Below are 19206 nucleotides of genomic sequence, written 5' to 3'. Positions count from 1 at the left end.
TTGAGTGAGGTGAGTGAGTGAGTGAGTGAGTGAGTGAGTGAGTGAGTGAGTGAGCGGGTGAGTGAGTGAGCGGGTGAGTGAGTGAGTGAGTGAGTGAGTGAGTGACTGAGTGAGTGAGTGAGTGAGTGAGTGCTCGTACCTGTACGTGTCTTTGCTTCAGCAGTGTCTCATAGCGGTTGGAGGGAGGATAGGGAATTATCACTCCATAGTTCTTGCACTCCGCCCTGAAGCGCTTGTCCAGGAGAACACTGCGAAGCACAACAGCATCAGCATCATATTACAATCACATTCATCACAAATGATGAATGATCCATCTAGTTAAAATATGGAATAATCAACATATATTACCTCCCAGCCATTGCCTTGTAATAAGCAAATATCTGATCTGCCAACTTGTAAACAAACTGGTCGAAGCACAGATTCACCTACAAACATACAAATTGGGTATGCTTCAGTGTAGGACATATATACGTGTATATATAAATATCTAAATATATCAACGCCAGTAAGTGTCAATAGGAGTAAGAGGAACCGTGGTTGAGGTCCTCCGCATTTTACCTCAGCCTCAATCTCGTCGTACAGAAACTGCTTCTTGAACTTGGTGAGGGCGTAGTAGCCACTGTCGTTATATAGGTCCAGAGGATAGAGAACATACCTGGGGAAGAAAATGACCAGTCAGTATCTACCTCACAACCAACCAACAGGAAATCACTTTCTGCAATCAAATCATTCCAAACATCTTTTCAAATAATGAAGCTCCCTGTTATAGCTAGTGTGGTGGGAGCCATGGGCCATAATGAAGCTTTCTGTTATAGCTAGTGTGGTGGAAGCCATGGGCCATAATGAAGCTCCCTGTTACAGCTAGTGTGGTGGGATCCATGGGCCATAATGATATTTACAGTTACTGCAGCGCCCTCTGCTACCCATTTATGGCTAACAGTCAAAACTGTTCAAAAGTATATACGGAATCACTTGTAAACAAGAAATGAAAAGTTGTTGGTTCTTCCTCCTTACTCCATCATGGAAGGCTCCTTGGTCTCCAGGATGTGGTCAGTGAGGATCCAGGGCATGGACATCTCAATGGGGAACTGGATGCGGCGGCCCATGGTCAGCTCCAGGAAGAACTCCCGGAACCACAACTGAGAGAGGTCACAGCACTGCTGAAGGGCCTCTGTGTGGAGAGAGAGAGAGAGAGAGAGAGAGAGAGAGAGAGAGAGAGAGAGAGAGTTTAAAAGTTTAAAATTGCACTGTGAAAATGTAGGTAGGTTAGACACTCTGGCAAAGAGCAATGATGCACGTTACTTTTACCCATTCCGGGTAAACCTGCATTCCGGGAAACCTGCTAAACTGATGAAGACAGCGATGCAACGTTGGAGGACAGTACACATTGGTCGTAGTGTTATCCGATTGTGTCGAAGTCCGAAATCATTCAGAGTAAAACATGGTCTAGTGTTATCCAATTGCGTGCAGTGAGATTTTTAAATGCATGCTTGTTGCCGCCCCTCGAGTTGGGCCATTACATTGTTCTCTGCCAGACCCTTAATCTTTCTAGATTATCAGGGTCTGGATTTTCCAGGCTATAGGTAGGTAGGTATCAGTAGAAATGGGATGCAGAGTACAAAGAACACACTAAGGTTCCTGATCACACAGCTGCAGGACACACACTTTGCTTCAGGGTTTGGAATAGAAAGTGCTGTGTTTTAACAAATAATTGTTTAGTTGTTTTCTTTAGATACTCTCTTAAACTTTCTGGACATTTTAATTGAGAACCCATTGTAGTCCTGTATAATCTTTTTTGCCAGATAACCATTTCAGTACATTTCTGGCAAAAAAAGGCTTTTTATAAGAGTTTGATGAGTTAAAAATGGTCTAATTGAATTGGTCTAAGCAGACACCAAGGACACATTTTGGCATCATCATCATCGTCACCAAGGACAAATTTTGTCATCATCATCATTACGATCATTAGCATCATCATTACGATCATTAGCATCATCATCATAATAATTATCCTCATCCTCATCTCATAATCATTATCTATCAGCATTACGCACAGCAGGATCCAAATCTTATACCCACTGAAAGGCCAGCCTGCTTTTTGAGATGATCTAACACTGCCACTCAATGAGTCATCACTCCAGTCTGGACTAATCGCCAGGCAGAGCTGCCATGGAGGAGGGCACAAGACACAGAGAGAGAGAGAGGGAGAAAGAGAGAGAGAGAGAGAGAGAGATTGTATGAAAGAATGAAAGAAAGAAAGAAAGAAAGAAAGAAAGAAAAAAAGAAAGAAAGAAAGAAAGAAAGAAAGAAAGAAAGAAAGAAAGTGCATATCTCACCGCTGAAGTTGAGCAGGTGTGTGTAGAAGAAGGAGTGCTTGTGGAAGTCCTCAATGGCCTGCACGATGGGCCCGTCCAGACTGCTCCGCAAGGTCTTCTTGGAGCCGCTCTTGTCAGCAATCAGGGACTCCAGCATGGTACGGACCATGTACAGCTACAAACCAATTCACATTCAACACACAAGTCAACAAAGCCACATCAAAGAGTCTTGCATGCATCTGCCTTGCTCAGGTGTTGATAATCTTGCATCATATCTAGCCTGGGGCTTGGAGGAGCGACAGATAAGAAGTCAATGGAAATGCGTAGAGGTGTAAGAAAATATTGATAAAATAAAATATTGCGATATTCGATTCGACAATACTGTTTGTTTTGATTGTCAAAAAACATAATATTGATGTTTCTTTTATTAATAATTTACATGCAGGCACTTTATTTTGTTACTGACATAGGCAGAACTGTATTGTACAGTGTAGAGCAGCAGAGTTTTTTGTCTACAGCAAACTATTTTTACTTACTTTTTATGCATATGATGGTATCTTCTTTATAATATACGTTTTTTCCAAAATTAGACTTTGCAACATATCGCCTTTTGCACAATATTGAAATATATTGTAAAATATTGAATCGTAACCCATGTATTGTGATATGTATCGTACCACCAGATTCTTGCCAATACACAGCCCTAGAAATGGGTAAGATGGGGCGGTGTCTACTAGCCTGGGGGGTGGGGGTGGGCGTTGTTTAAATTTACTACTGATGGGATTCAAGGCTACAATTAAACATGTGTGTACACTCTCGCCATTAAGTCTCATGTCTAAGTCTAAGAATAACGTGTGATCCCACTGACCTGTGTGCTGGAAGGTCCCACAGCCCTGCGGGGCACTTTGATGTCAAAGCCTCCCTTGGGGTCCTTCTCGCCCCGAAGGCAGGGGTCATTAGGAGGCTCCCTCGCACCCTCCCAGTCACAGATCGTTTTCCGGATAGCCTGAAGAACACTGTACGGAAATAAACACAGAGATGTGTTAAGCATTCCATCCTAATCTTATGATGTCCTAATCTTGGTCATGCTACATGGAGCACAGATAGCCATCTTTTCCCAATGGAGCATTCCTCTAAGACTGCACTGTGTCTGATTACTCCTACATTGTGACTGCTAACATGAGTGTGAGGCAGGCAGTTTGAAGACAGTCTCCAAATGAGACTTATTTACTTATTTATCAACCAGACCAGACAACAACAAAATTAAATGTACAAAATCAATATATGCAAAAAAAAAAAAAAAAAAAAAAACAGTGAGTGAGAAGAACTTCATCGTGTGCTGTGCTGCGCTATGCGTTGGCCTTTGACCTCTGACCTAATGAGCACGTTCTTCTTCTTGCGCACGGCCTGGCGGAGCGGCTCGCGCAGGGTCATCTGGGCGAAGTCCTGCAGAGCGGCGTAGATGGTGTTGCGTATGGCCTGGTTGAAGACGCTCTCCATGCGGCCCATGAGCACCTGCAGGCCCTTGATCATGGCGATGACCTCCACCATGGCGAACTTCTCCTCGCTGGTGTAGTTGTAGCGCGTGGCGCGCTCATACTCCTCCGCCGTGCCAGGACAGTCCTTGTTGCAGAACTTGTCGGTCGGGTGCACCAGCTTCCACGAATACTGCAGGGGGATGGAGTGAGAGAGACAGAGGGACGGAGGGAGGGAAGGAGAAAGAGAGGGGGAGGGAGGAGAGAGAGAGAGGAGCAGTGAGCTGGAGTAAAAAGCCTAAACATGCAGACCCAAAGTGGGCAAGATTACACTAGTCTCCAGCAGTCTCCAGCACACTGGGCAAGACTACACCAGTCTCCAGCACACTGGGCAAGACTACACCAGTCTCCATCAGGCACACTGCCCTAGAAAGCACCAGGGATGGACAAGTGAGCTGCCGAGGGAGGGCCAGCTCTTGACGGGAGGCAGCAGAGATAAAGCAGGTCAAACACTTGCAGCAGAGAGAGCAGGGCCTTCAGGGGCTGGCCAGGGCTTAATGCTTAATCATGGACAAAAATGCTGCTTTAACCTATACTGACACACACACACACACACAGACACACAGACACACACGCACACACACAGACACTACACTAAAGAGCAGTTTCTGGCATCACATTTAAATTGTATACCTAAGTGATGGTGTCAAATGAAGGTAATCTATCATGTTCATAGAACTCCAAACCCTTTAAGCAATGCCTTTTCTCTGCCTCCCAACCAATACTGTATACACACGTGTCAGTCAAACATACTCCCTCATGTCTATCTTAGTTGCTTAAAAGCATCAGTAACAGGCTTTTTTCTTTAACTAGCTAATTAGCTAACTGAAAGCTAAGTGACTTGCCAACAGTAATGTTAGCAAAGATAAAAGCAAGCTAACTCATAAGCCAAAAGTTGATAATGGATGCAATTTGGCAATATTTGGAGACATTGTGCTAGCAAAGCTTACATTTTCTTGGTGTTTCAGACCCAGATCACAAATAAATATCCTGGGTGGCCAGTGGAAATGGCAGGTGTGTCAATGTTGTAACAACTGGGAATGTACAATAAAATATCCCAATTCATAAAACACTGCTACATGTGCCTTCAACTATACAAGTAAGCAGCCACCGTCACAGTCACTCTAAAGGTGATGAGGACTGGATTGTAGCATGCTGCTTACTGCTCATTTCAGTTCTCTAGATGAAAACTGCATTAGTGGGAAGTACAAGTCATTAATATTCCCAGGCAACTTGGCTAAAATAATTGCCCTGTGGATGACCAGCTTTACTCTAGCCCTCCCTTACACTCCACCACTCACTTTCTCCTCACCCATCCCTTTCTCCTGTCCTTCTCTCCTCCATACCTCCTTCATATCTTCTCTTTCCCTCTATTTCTCTTCCTCCTTTAACCATCTCTTTCACCCACCCTCTTTTCCTCACTACCCATCTCTCTCTCTCTCTCTCTCTCTCTCCGTCTCTCTCCGTCTCCCTCTCTCCCGTCTCCCTCACCACTTCCATGACGTGCGTGCTCCACTTGGAGAGCAGCTGCAGGCCACGGAGCGCCAGGTCGAAGAGCTCGCGGTACTCCTCGTCCGACTTCTGGCTGTCCAGGCCCGAGCCCGTCACCACCTCGCTGTTGCTGTAGCGCGCCAGCTCCGAGATGAAGCGGATGTGGTCGTCACGGATCTGACCCATTTGCTCACACAGGTTGTACTGGGGGCTGATGCCACTCTGGGTGCACGTCCACCTGGGAGAGAGAGGACAGAGAGAGGCCAAGGATGGTCAGGAGGCGATTACACACTCAACTTTTGGGGGTTAGAACACGTGGGTCGCAAGAGCATTTCTGCAAGACGCCAGATGGTGTGAACAAAATGACATATTTTAATTCTACATAAAAACGATCACTTTTCATATTTTATTATTCTGTCTGTGGGGAAGAAAGTGCTGGGAGCATGCAGGTGGAGGTGAGGGGTCGCAAACACCAACCTGATTATTGTGGGGGGTTGCGACTCAAAAAAGGTTGAGAACCACTGCGCTAAGAGAATTCAAATAAGTCACTTTAGTGTTCTATCTAGGTAGTATTTCTCAAAGAGGACACGACACTTGAAAGTGCACTTAGAAATTCAAGAGGGAAAACTCGAGTCAATAATCCAACTGACTGGAGGGAGCAACCTTTGTAGATGGTAGGAAATGAGTCTAGTCAGCAAGTAAGGGATGTAATGATGAATAGGATCCCCTGCAGAAGCTTTTCCACAACAGGTTTGGATATAGACTTGAAATAAACATTTCACCAGGCCAAACATAAGCTACGAACGATCTTACAAAGAATCATTGACTCTGCAGAATAAAGTGTGTGCTGTTTATTATTTTGTTCGCTTGTCATCTGTGTATTTATTTCTTTGTTTGTTTGTTTGTTTGTTGCGGAGCACTCACTTGGACTTGTTCTCCTCGTAGTGGGCACTGGTTTCAATGTATCGTGACAGTTCGATCTGCATGTCGCCGAACAGGGGGACCACCTGTAGCTAGAGGAAAGTCAAAAGCAATCAACAAAGGACTACAACCCCCAACGTGATCATGTTATCAGTAAGAGGAGAGCTTGTGGAGTTCTGACTGCAGCTACAGTACAAGCGATTTACAGTTTACCTTAAAGAACTTGTCGATTTTGCCAAGGTTTATCCTCTTCTTGGCATCTAGTTTGTAGATGTTGCTGACATTTCCGTCCATCAGGTAAAGGCCAAACCCCATGACCTGAAAAATGAACAAATGCTAAGCCACTGCAGTAGTGATCGGAGAGGGAGGAATATAGAGAAAGATAGAGAGATAGATAGAGAGATAGATAGATAGAAAGAGAGTAGAAAGGGAGGGGGGATTGCAGAGCCTGCTACCTTTAGCAGCATGTGTTTCTCGCTGGGCGTTAGGTACATCTTGTTCTCGTAGTAGTCCACACAGATGTTGACGATGTCGGCCAGGAGCTCCTCGTAGCCGGGGATCACCTCCAGCTGCTGATGCAGACACTGAGAGGGACACACCACACACAGGGTTGGCAAAAGACACACACCGGGCAGGGCTTCTCCTGCATGGAGCATTGTGAGGCGGCCGCCTTGATCAAATGTCGTGCCGCCTCCGTCTCTCGACAAAAATGTTTTCACAAAAAACATTATTTCCTAACAAGCATTGACTTCTGTGATGGTTGTAACTGTCCTTGTGGGCTCTGCACCACTACGGTGATGTAGTGGAGTTGTATCGCAATCCGTCGTGTATCGCAGGCAAATGCATTCAACATTTCCAAAGAATAGGAGGACAAATGAACTGGATTTTGGAACTGAGTGGAGTCCAGCAGCACCCTGATTTTCGCAACTATTGAAACAGGTATGAATATAATATATTTTCCAACCAAGCACACACGTCTTCTCGAAAAGTTTCCTTAAATTAACGTTACATACCATCACTGTAGCCTATGTTCTTTTTGCAGACATGTCCTAAATCACATATTATTTTTAAAGGAGAGTTCACGAGGAGTAGACTCACGACGACTCATGCAGATATCTGTAGTTCTCAATATAGGATTTGTTTTTAATGTGTTACTAATGAGATACGGTTAATTTGTCAGACTGGACTGCATCGTTATTTTGAACCCCTCTCATTTTCAAAGAAACCCCTATGAATGTTAAGTGGTATATGACATTTGCATGGACTGCTTTTAAAATTACATTCATCCATCTAACAAACATCTTTTCACTCAAAGGACATTTTACACAGGTGCACACACACACACACAAACATACACACACCCGATGTGACTATACCTCCCCACCTGTGTGATCCTGTTATGATTGGCCAGGAACATGGAGAGATTCTGCGACTCCTGGATAGACTGTGGGTCGGCCATTTTTCTGAGGAACTGAGCGGCTCTGTCAGCAACAACAAAAAAAACCAAACACGCACGTGCATCCACGTTACTATGGCAACAGCTGAGAACATGTCAAACTGACAGCAGGGCTATGAGGTGTGAACGACTGCACCAAATGCCTCCTTGCTTTGGTGATCAGGGACACGAATATGTCAAAATATTTCTGTGCCACTGTCGACGTTAGAGCTTCCATTTCTGAAGTCAAGTATCAAACATTCAGTGATTCAGTCAACAGTGAATATAGCCAGGAACAGCTTTGAATGTCACAAAATTCAGATGTACTAGGAAGACCATATGTTCAAGTATTTAATGACCTGGATAGATAGTTATTATATCAAGTTACTGAAAGCCTATACAACACAAAGGACAACATCTGCGCACAATATGCTTTATTGGGGTATTTGTCTAAGTGGCCGTACCGTTTGTAGGCGGAGTGGTCGTTCTTAACGCTGCACTTCATGTTCTTCAGCTCGTCCAGCACGGCGAACATGTTGATGAACTTGCCCAGTGTGAGCAGGTAGGCCTCCGACACAAAGTCCTTCCTGCGCTCGGCATGGCACAGCCGCTTCACCTCACTGCAGAAACGCTCAATGGCTTTCCGCTGGAGACACCAGAACACACACACACGTGCACACACACACACACACACACACACACACACACACATTTAATTCATGCCCTTTTTACATTAAAAGATGACTTATGAGCATACAGATAGACTATGACTGACAAACACTCCAACAGAAGTAAGAACATCCCCGGTCTAGTTTGAGATATTACAGTTTGCTTGTAGACCAAAAAATCCAAACAGTAGAGTAATATTACGGTCATAGAAAAAGCAATATGACACTTCAGCTGAAAACAATACAACAGTGGTTGAATAAGTCAGGTTCTCTCTGTGGTTAAATGTGCTCAGATTTCTCAGAAGTAAAAAGTCTGTGGTCAGAGGTGAGGAGCCATTAAATCAGCGTATGGAAACAAATCAATACCTGCTGAGTCCATACACAAGAAAATAGTCATAAATCTGTCATAAAATAGTCAAAAATCTATCATAAATAGTCACAAAATCGATCATAAATGTTTCTTGCCAACCTGGAAGTACATGAACTTCATGAGCTTGGTGACCTCAGGTTCCAGCACCTCCACAGTCTTCTCGTAGATCTCCACCCGATTGGGCTGCTCATTGCACTTCACCTACACGGGCACAAGGGGGCAGCGTCACACATAGAGAACTGTTACTGCAACAGGGAAATCCAAAGCGGGAGTCTACCTCATGTCCCAACAGCACAGTCAATGTGTTTATAATTGACCGCTTCCTTTTATGACTTCTTCTCATTTCTTCTCATTTCTAAAACATGGTTAACACACACTGACCACGTAAAATGCAAAACTGAACGAATAAGCAAAACATTGGACGTATTGTCATTACAAAAAGAGGAACTAAAGCGTAGAATGGTTAACGGGTATTTTTGGACAACAGAATGAGCCACAGCTTGTACTACAGAGAGGCCTAGTGCCTTTTTTTAAGAGCAGCACTCTTATCTAATGGGCAGTCTAACACAGTGTCCAGATGTGCCGTGATGCTGAACTGTTGTCTATGTCGTACGGAACATGGGAAACAGCCACTAAGGCCACCATGTAAGGAAGACTATGTTGTGAGATGTTATGATGTCATCATGGGGGGAGGGGGGGGGGGGTAGGAGTTTGAATAAGTACAGGTATTGTAATAATTGGTCTAGGATAGTAGTACATGAACTGTCATGTATAAATCCATTGGTATTGGTATATATATATATGTGTGTGTGTGTGTGTGTCAGTGGCGATTGCTGCTCTTTGGAACAGGGGAAGCTCTGATAGAACTGGTCAATTATTAAATTAATATTATTAAGGTGCTATATTGTTCTTTGAGGGCAAACATTATCCCAAAACCCAGAATAGGCCAAACAGTAGGCTATAGAGTTGGCATGGCATCATGTAGCCTACACCGTTATATAGCGCGCTATACCTAACTTAGCCTAAATACACAACTGAAACAAAAGCAAGTCACAAACTCTGTAACTCCACATTAAGGTTTTATTTACAGTATGCTATTTACAAAGACAATAGAAACCGACTGTATTACTCCCAAATTATGAGAATTTGAGCTGCAACTTGCCTTGCCTCTCGACTTCACCTGTCAACACTAACGTTAACGCATCCCTTGAACTTGAACCACTTCCTGTCAGATCGCGACATATGCTGTCAATCAAAAAGAGTCCAGCCTCTATGACGGTTCCTCCAATCATCATACAGAAGCTCGGCGTCCAGGCCATCCCACTGTCCCATTCACTCCCAGAGACGCCGGGCTTCCCTGGAAATTTTGTGGCGCTTGTCCAATAAACGTGTAGCTTTTCTGCATTGAGATCAGCCCACTCTGTAAGTGCCATTGAAAGTCCAGTGAAGCCGAGCGTCTATGGGTTTTTTGCATGGTTTTTGATGGATCGTGTCGTCACAGCAATGTATTACGGGTGCGAAATCACGATAAATGACCGACAAAACCTTATTGCAGAACAAACTAGCCATGAAGATGAACATGTTTTCAGCATGTTCTAGTTGGAATAGTAGGCTAGAAGCTAATGTAATAGTGTTATTTGATGCGATTTTCCGTGATATTTTAGGAGGCTGAGCTTCCCCTGTAGTCTTAGAGCAATCGCCTCTGGTGTGTGTGTGTGTGTGTACCTGAGGAATGGCTCGGGAGCAGCTCCTCCAGGTGTAGAGCATGACCGCATACTCGTGCCCCTCCTCCAGCATCTCATTCTGAGGAAGAGAAACCAAGACAGAGTGAGTGAGTGTGTGTGTACGTGTGTGTGTGTGTGTGTGTGTGTGTGTGTGTGTGTGTGTGTGTGTGTGTGTGTGTGTGTGTGTGTGTGTAAAAAGGGACAGATAGAGAGAGAGGGGGAAGTGAGAAAGAATAGCAGGAAACACACATGCACATGGCAACAAGAAATCACAGAGCTCTTCCTTCCATGCTCTTCCTCGCAAATCAAACCATTCAAGTATTCAATATGAACAGAAAACTACGGTGCTCACACCATGGTTAGGATGTGACCACTGACCCCAGCCACTCATCTGACCACCCATGGCCTGGACTTTGGCTCTAGTTTTATTAGTGAGTGACATGAAAGCTGGCTGACTGGTTAATGAAAATTGCCCTTGTTCATGCGTATCAATACAGTTTAATGTCAGCCAAACCAGCGTGACTAGAACCCGACATCGCCCAAATAGCAAAGTGGCTCATGGAGCTTGAGAAGTTCTACTGAAAGAACCTGACATCGCCCAAATAGCAAAGTGGCTCATGGAGCTTGAGAAGTTCTACTGAAAGAACCTGACATCGCCCAAATAGCAAAGTGCCACATGGAGCTTAAGCAGTTCTACTGATAGAACCTGACATCGCCCAAATAGCAAAATGCCACATGGTGCTTGAGCAGTTCTATTGATAGAACCTGACATCGCCCAAATAGCAAAGTGCCACATGGAGCTTGAGAAGTTCTACTGATAGAACCTGACATCGCCCAAATAGCAAAGTGCCACATGGTGCTTGAGAAGTTCTACTGATAGAACCTGACATCGCCCAAATAGCAAAGTGCCACATGGTGCTTGAGCAGTTCTACCGATAGAACCTGACATCGCCCAAATAGCAAAGTGCCACATGGAGCTTGAGAAGTTCTACCGATATAACCTGACATCGCCCAAATAGCAAAGTGCCACATGGTGCTTGAGTAGTTCTACTGATAGATGCGTGGAACACTGTTCTCAGCACTGCAGGGGAGAGAAAGGAGACGGGACGTGGCGTGTACTTGCCAGTCGGAGCACACAGCCCTCTCTCAGATTCACCAGATCAGGATGAGGACTAAATGGCCAATTCAGCACTCTGTAAGCCATCGTCCTCCCCCTTACACACACACACACGCACACACACACACACACACACACACAAATACACGCAGAGGCGCCCACACACACACACACACACACACACACACACAGAGGCGCACACACACACAGTCACACACACACAGGCACACACACACAGAGGCACACACACACACACACACACACACACACACACACACACATACACACACACTCACAGGCACACACAGAGGCACCACTTAAGGAACCCCAAATCAGAGCCAAGTTTGAGAGAGACACAAAGGCTGTTTAAAAAACAACTCAACAACAACAAGGCCATCTTTGTGTGGGGCGTTTGTCCGACTAGTCTTTACCTCGCTGTGTCTCCTGACCATTTCACAGAGAAGCGCACAGTGGCTTGAAACCCATGAGGACGACGACGACGATGATGATGATGATGATGATTTGTTTTTGTTGCTTTTTTTAAATGAAGCAGTGTTTACAACTCTGCCTATTCCCAAGAGAGAGAAAAAAGGCCCTTTCTGTGCTTTGGTACACTGGGTCGTTTAAAACAACTGTGCTCTACGAAGACCCCGGGGGCTGTTCCCATGATGCAATGCTGTCTGGGGCGTAATGTAGTGTGTGGCAGAGCAGGGGCCACGCCTCGGTCTCTTACCATGCTGGAGTGCACAGTAGCCTGCTCGATGTAGCGGGCGATCCCGGTGACAAACGCATTTCGGTCTTCAAAGTTGGTGTCAAAGTTGGCCTGGAGGTGAGAGAGAGAGAGAAAAAGAGAGAGAGAGAGAGAGAGAGAGAGAGAGAAAGAGAGAGAGTTATAAGTGTATGACAGCACAGGATGACAGAAGTAAATGCTTTCCACATAACAGCCGACTGGGCAGGGATCTCCTCGGAAGGAATCTGCCCCTGCAGCCCTCTGAGAGATTTCAAACTCACTTTCAGATCTCGGCTCATTTCACTGGCATCAAACATAAACCTGATTAGTCAGCACTGTACTGGGTGTACCCTGCTGAGGCTTACGGCGGCTAAGTGAATTGTTGTATTATCCGAAGCACGGGCATAGGGGTTTGGGCCACTTTTAGGACATCGGTTGAGTTGCTGCCCTGAAGACTGCTGCTGAATCTGCACATTTGTTTTATCCAATTCCAATCCTGCAACGCAATTTCATCGCTACTGTACTTCCCTCCGCACCAGCATAAGTCTCAGGGTTTCCTGCATTAGCAGCTGATTTGTGTTAGCCGCTAATGAACCCAAGCGGACTGGGCTCCCTACAGACACACTAGGGCCTCTGCTGAATCTGTGTGCGTTGCCTTCACATGAGTGTGTTTATGAATGTGGAATCATTTCTCCTGGCCGATTAGCAGCCCTCAAGCCTCTGTGATGTCAGTGTCGCTCCACAAACATGGCAGCCTGAACATGCCAACAAAACTTGCTTTAGACAAACAAATTACATAAAACAATGCAAATTATTTTATGCTTTATTTTATGCTTTATTTCAACTGCTGGATAAGATGTGTGATCATTTTGTTTAAGACAAACGCCTACAGAACTTGCTTTAGAGTATAGACACAGTGATGCAGTAACTGCCAAAGACAAATGCCTACTGAACTTTTCTCAGATGAATCCAGTGATGCAAATGACATGATACGCCTTATTCCACTGTTAAAAGATGTGTGATGCAAATGACAGGATACCTTACTCCGCTGTTAAAAGATGTGTGATGCAAATGACATGATATGCCTTATTCCACTGTTAAAAGATGTGTGATGCAAATGACAGGATACCTTACTCCGCTGTTAAAAGATGTGTGATGCAAATGACATGATATGCCTTACTCCGCTGTTAAAAGATGTGTGATGCAAATGACATGATATGCCTTACTCCGCTGTTGGAATAGATGTGTGATGCAAATGACAGGATATACCTTACTCCGCTGTTAAAAGATGTGTGATGCAAATGACATGATATACCTTACTCCGCTGTTGGAATAGATGTGTGATGCAAATGACATGATATACCTTACTCCGCTGTTGGAATAGATGTGTGATGCAAATGACATGATATGCCTTACTCCGCTGTTGGAATAGATGTGTGATGCAAATGACATGATATACCTTACTCCGCTGTTGGAATAGATGTGTGATGCAAATGACATGATATGCCTTACTCCGCTGTTGGAATAGATGTGTGAGCGCTTCTTTAAGACGCCACACTGCTGCTCACTCTCACCTCTGCTAGACAACGCAGCGTAGGCCTTACAAAACGCCCTAACAAAGGCTACAATGAGAGAAGCTACGGTGGGATCAGACAGAGAGAGCAGCACGGCGATGTGTGAACATGAGCATTAACCAGTGTGTACTTCATTGAGTGGTGTGTGTGTGTGTGTGTGTGTGTGTGTGTGTGTGTGTGTGTGTGTGTGTGTACAGTATGTGTGTGTGTGTGTGGTAATGTGTGAACGTGAGCATTAACCGGTGTGTACTTCATGAGTGGTGTGTGTGTGTGTGTGTGTGTGTGTGTGTGTGTGTGTACAGTATGTGTGTGTGTGTGTGTGTGTGTGTGGTAATGTGTGAACGTGAGCATTAACCGGTGTGTACTTCATGAGTGGTGTGTGTGTGTGTGTGTGTGTGAACGTGAGCATTATACGGCGTGTACTCCACATGAGTGGTGTGTGTGTGTGTGTGTGTGAACGTGAGCATTATACGGTGTGTACTTCATGAGTGGTGTGTGTGTGTGTGTGAACGTGAGCATTATACGGTGTGTACTCCACATGAGTGGTGTGTGTGTGTGTGTGTGTGTGTGTGTGTGTGTGTGAACGTGAGCATTATACGGTGTGTACTCCACATGAGTGGTGTGTGTGTGTGTGTGTGAACGTGAGCATTATACGGTGTGTACTCCACATGAGTAGTGTGTGGGAGTGTGCATGAGTGCACCACACGAGGCAGCGTGCAAAAGATTCTGCATGAGGTGTCACAGTGGTATAGGTGTCAAATGTATAGTAGTCTTCTGTAGACGTGAGGTTACGCATGTTTGCATGAAAAGCTCAGACAGGGTGTATTTCCTCACTGCAGTGTGTTGTTTCTGTGTTATTCTGCTGTAACAGGCACTACTGACAACGTTCTACTAAACTAAACTAAACCTCTGTCTGCCCACACATCTAGTCAGGCATCCATCCCCCCCATAAGGGGGACTGTAGAGCAGCACACCCATTAACTGTGTTGAAGAATAGTGGTTATGCCAGAGATCACCATCGGAACGCTCATTGGAAGCTACAAGACACTAGTTTATCCAATCATAAATGTTCTGATTGTCTTCCTGTCGTCCTCTGTTTTCTATTCCAGTGCAGGATCCCTTTCTTGACTGCTGCAGAGTGGAGTAAGCTATGAGCCAATGAGAGAAATCAATGGGGGCCGTAGTGTGTGTAGCAGCAGAGCCCCTGGATGACTGAGGTCGCCCAAGGCTAAGCAAATTGCGGCCTATTCTGTTTAACAATTGATTCCATTACTTTATTGTCAATGACGGCAATGGCAAATGGACCTTTAGAATAACAAATAGCTTTGCTGTTAACTGATAATTCAAGGTTTGGGATGTGGGTTTCCAAAACAAACAAGCAGCACAATAAAAGTGCTACTTTTTCCCCGAGCGCCGCTGTTGTTACAGGCAGATCACTGCGCCGGGATTAGTGCGTGCTTCACCTCACTGTGTGTTCACTGTGTGCTGAGTGTGTTTCACTAATTCACGGATTGGGATAAATGCAGAGACCAAATTTCCCTCACGGGATCAAAAGAGTATATATACTTACTTATACTTGACTAAGGTATTTTATGTAAACTGTGGTGATAGTTGTAAATACAGTAGGAAAATACATCTTGGTTGCCTACAGGCTTACAGCTCATAGCAACACTATCCTTGAGCTGATGTACTGAATTTGCTGGCCAACTGCTAGTACTTAGTAATAGCAGATGGACTTAGTGGTAGTTATGGAAGAATTAAGTGATGCTGTCAGTCACTGGCACTTGAGAAAAATATAAATCCATTTAAAGTGTGCCTGCCTTTGAGTGCTGCTAGAATTAAAACTACTTAGAGGTTATGGGGCCAGCTGGGACTGGGACAGTCTACACATTCTGAAGAAAATGTTTGGAAGCTGTAATGTTGATCATTTACAGATATAGAAGGGAAGCTGGATTCCCTTTCACAGTGTAGCCATAACTTAAAAACGTGACCATTTGCTTCTACACTTTTCAGAATCTGCCTATCTCCACCTCCAAAGTGTCAGACTGGTTAAGATTATACCCTTCACACTTTGCACACTAACCCTGCCCCATTATACCACATTCGTATACGTTTGTCTCCCAACATACACCTGATATAAACATAAGCATTTGGCCTATGTGTGTGCATGATGCACAGTATAGTATATTAAAGGTTGACGAGATGCGCGTTTAGGAGAGTTTAAATTGCACGGGAGGGAGGGGGAGGGGGTAGCAAGCTAGCTCTCTTTATTGTTTAGCAGCATTAGCGTAGCATACGGCGAGGGCACACCTGTAGAGGGGTGGATGCGCGGATGGGTGGATGTTACCTGGTACATGATGGAGGAGGGCGGAGGCTCGATGCATGGCTGCTGGTCAGGGAGGGGCAGCTCCTCCAGCAGGTCCACGTTGGACAGCGCATCCTCCAGGGTCACGTGGGTTGTCATGGCGACGCGGGTTCACTCACAAGGCAGCCCAGTCTGCAGGTGGAGAGAAAGCAAGAGAGAGAGAGAGAGAGAGAGAGAAAGAGAGACAGAGAAAGGTGGGGGAGAGCAAAAGAGAATGAGAGATGCCCATCAGTGGACGTCGTCGTCTCTAGACAAATACCGCGTGACTCGTCAAGTGGACAGTGTATACATATAAATGAAAGTTGTTGTTTTTGGCTCAACAGTGAAACCTCTTAGCAGGCATAGGCAGTTGACCATAGGTCATCTGGATTGTTTTAATATCCCAGACAAATATGACCCATGAAAGGTATATTAACAAGGAAGGACCTGTGCTCCTAATGGAGAATTTGGTCTTGTTAAAATGTTTCACTTCAGTTCACAGGTAGGCCTGCATTAGGATCAAACACACCATGGGAAGCAGCTGACCATCTCTAGAATTCCAGCCTCTTTCTCCACACAAAACTTTGGGCAGCCTTAAAGCATGAAACCAAGGTTCTCGGTGACACAGAGGAGATGTGGAATTCAACATCTCTTCCGTCCTGTGTATATTTGGAATCACAAAAAAACTACACACACACGCACACTTCAATGAATTACAATTAGCAAAACATGTGAACACTGCCAACTCATGCTTTTTCTCAAACGTGCCATTTCGTCATAACATTTGGCTTAGTGGCAGGCCAGCTGACACACTTCCCCCCAAGATGACTTCCATTGGTCGACACTGGTCGACTGAGGAAGTGGTGGCCGAAAATGCCCTTCAGATGTCTCCTAGACAAACTTTCCCTGTCTACCACACACCCCCCCCCCACACACACACACACACACACACACACAGCTACACAAAGGCCCGCTCACAGGCAATAACCAAAACAGGAACCTGAGGTAACCTGAGGTGCTATTTCATGACCCGAAATAACACAGCAGACAGAGTTCAGCGATACACTGATCAAAGCTGTGATGCACCACTCAAACATGACATCAAGAATAACAACTGGCACACGTGGAGATGATCTTCACATGCCAACTGGAAGGTCAGGGGTGGCTACCCAACAGGCATGCACACACACACACACACACGCACACACGCACACGGACACACACGCGCACACACACGCACATACCCTTATTCCTTAAGGGGACCGTTCACATTGAACAGCACAGCAAGCAACACAGACATACCTCTCTAGTCTGGCAGTCCACTGGTGGTGTTAACCACAGAGACGGCCATGGAGGTTCTGCAGTCTAGGCTAGCATTAGGACCTACACCCCACACAACCAAATCAGAGCCATGGGATGTAAATGATAAGCACTGTGTGCCAAAGCTCGCCACTATCTCACAGTGGCAGGGCCACAGATGGGAAGGGGAGTCCCATAGAGGGCCCATTCATTCTCCAGGGCTTCTGGTGTCTGAGCGGGGCCATGACATTATGTATGCCTGAACAGTGGAGGCTTCTGGGTAAAGCAAAGCGTGAGCAGATCTGACACATGCACAACTAGAGTAGTATTGACTTTTAATCAGTTGTGGAGAGCAGTGAGTCACCATCAATGGGACCACTGGGAAGCGCCGATAGGAGTGTGTGTGTGTGTGTGTGTGTGTGTGTGTGTGTGTGTGTGTGTGTGTGTGTGTGTGTGTGTGTGTGTGTGTGAGAGAGTGTGAGTGTGTGTGTGGTTGGAACTTGGTGGTTGGAGAGTCAGAGAAGTATTAATTTATTTGCTGGGAAATTAACTACAAATACAACAATCCCACATGATCACCACCCACCTACAAAGCAGGCTGAGGATCATTCCTTTTTCAAACCCCCGGAACCCACCCCACCCCCCCACCATCCTGTTCCCTTGACTGGGTCACGAGCTTGCTGACCCCCACCCTGCGGACCGACAGAGGGCTCGACTGACTGACTGTCTGTCTGTCTGCCTGCTCGTCATGTGGTCACCAGTGACTGGCCCTGCCTGACCTCCCACCAGCTGTGATATGCTCCTGTGCTAAAACACCATCTGAGAAACACATAAATCTACATATAAAACTAACCTTGTCACAATCGCACAGAAACGCTTTATTTCTTTAGGGGATTTTCAATGGAATATTAAGTAGGTGTCAGAGTGGAAACAGGGATAATTAAGGAGTTTGCCACCACATACAGACTAAGGAGATATTAAGCGTGTGTGTTAACAACTCTAGGGCCCCCTTAATACTTTAAAGGGGATTGCATGGGCTCAGAAAGGTATGCACTATGTAGCAGTCTCTCTGATTAAGGATTAACATTCGCATTCACATTTGACTTTTGAAAGCACTGTGATTTTTGGCCTAGACTGAGTTGAACCAGAGTGTGATTTTTACCATTTTACAACCCTAGAGGACAAATGTTCATACGGTGGAAATCTGAGCTGTGGATAGATATACTGGAGCTCATGTGACAGAAGAAAACAAGGTTCCACCCAATGACTCACGATCACTTCTGGTTCAGTAGGCAAATGCATGCAAATCGCATGAGAACAATGTCATAACCTAAAGCCTTTATAGGGCCAAGCCCAGTTTGTGACATTGTTATAACTATCAGTCAGCTGAGCAAAGCATGCTAAACAACTAGAAACTCCTTACTAAAATGAAGAAACTCCTTACAACAAAGACATACCTCAATAAGTAGGTACCCTTAATAAGTAAGTCCATCAGAATTCCAATCAGGAGATGTTCTCAGTACTGCTATGCTTGATGCAGAGGGAAGTCCACTACCTCCAGTGTTAAGATCAAGACTGCATTCCACTTCCCTTTTCTAACATTAACTTTGTCCATATGACAGAAGACACAAAAAGCATTAACATACTTTTATAGCTGCCCAGTTCCTCAACATGTTTTGAACA

The 19206-nt window shown here is 45.2% G+C and overlaps 2 protein-coding genes across 2 annotated transcripts in view; one reads left to right on the top strand and one right to left on the bottom strand.

Moving 5' to 3' along the window:
- med7 (mediator complex subunit 7) overlaps positions 1–19206 on the top strand; it is a 123829-nt gene that overhangs the window by 80179 nt on the left and 24444 nt on the right. The gene's annotated exons all lie outside the window — the stretch shown is intronic.
- The window catches only part of cyfip2 (cytoplasmic FMR1 interacting protein 2), a 36547-nt gene that overhangs the window by 11787 nt on the left and 5554 nt on the right, over positions 1–19206 (bottom strand). Inside the window, exons 2-18 of the mRNA XM_076291704.1 lie at positions 16228–16377; positions 12310–12399; positions 10461–10538; positions 8835–8936; positions 8162–8343; positions 7647–7743; positions 6718–6846; positions 6476–6580; positions 6266–6348; positions 5342–5579; positions 3691–3983; positions 3184–3331; positions 2337–2490; positions 1015–1171; positions 559–655; positions 349–425; positions 140–248 (exon numbers count right to left, since the gene is read on the bottom strand). Of these exons, the coding sequence (XP_076147819.1) occupies positions 140–248; positions 349–425; positions 559–655; positions 1015–1171; positions 2337–2490; positions 3184–3331; positions 3691–3983; positions 5342–5579; positions 6266–6348; positions 6476–6580; positions 6718–6846; positions 7647–7743; positions 8162–8343; positions 8835–8936; positions 10461–10538; positions 12310–12399; positions 16228–16344 (2256 nt within the window). The 5' untranslated portion in view covers positions 16345–16377. The remainder of the gene's footprint in view (positions 1–139; positions 249–348; positions 426–558; positions 656–1014; positions 1172–2336; positions 2491–3183; positions 3332–3690; positions 3984–5341; positions 5580–6265; positions 6349–6475; positions 6581–6717; positions 6847–7646; positions 7744–8161; positions 8344–8834; positions 8937–10460; positions 10539–12309; positions 12400–16227; positions 16378–19206) is intronic.

Source organism: Alosa pseudoharengus, unplaced genomic scaffold (assembly GCF_046254945.1).
Source record: "Alosa pseudoharengus isolate Yale_2024_CS ecotype anadromous, Long Island Sound unplaced genomic scaffold, YU_APseudo_1.1 YU_APseudo_1.1_scf_19, whole genome shotgun sequence".
Taxonomy (NCBI): domain Eukaryota; kingdom Metazoa; phylum Chordata; class Actinopteri; order Clupeiformes; family Clupeidae; genus Alosa; species Alosa pseudoharengus.
This window is presented reverse-complemented; position numbering and strand designations above follow the sequence as displayed.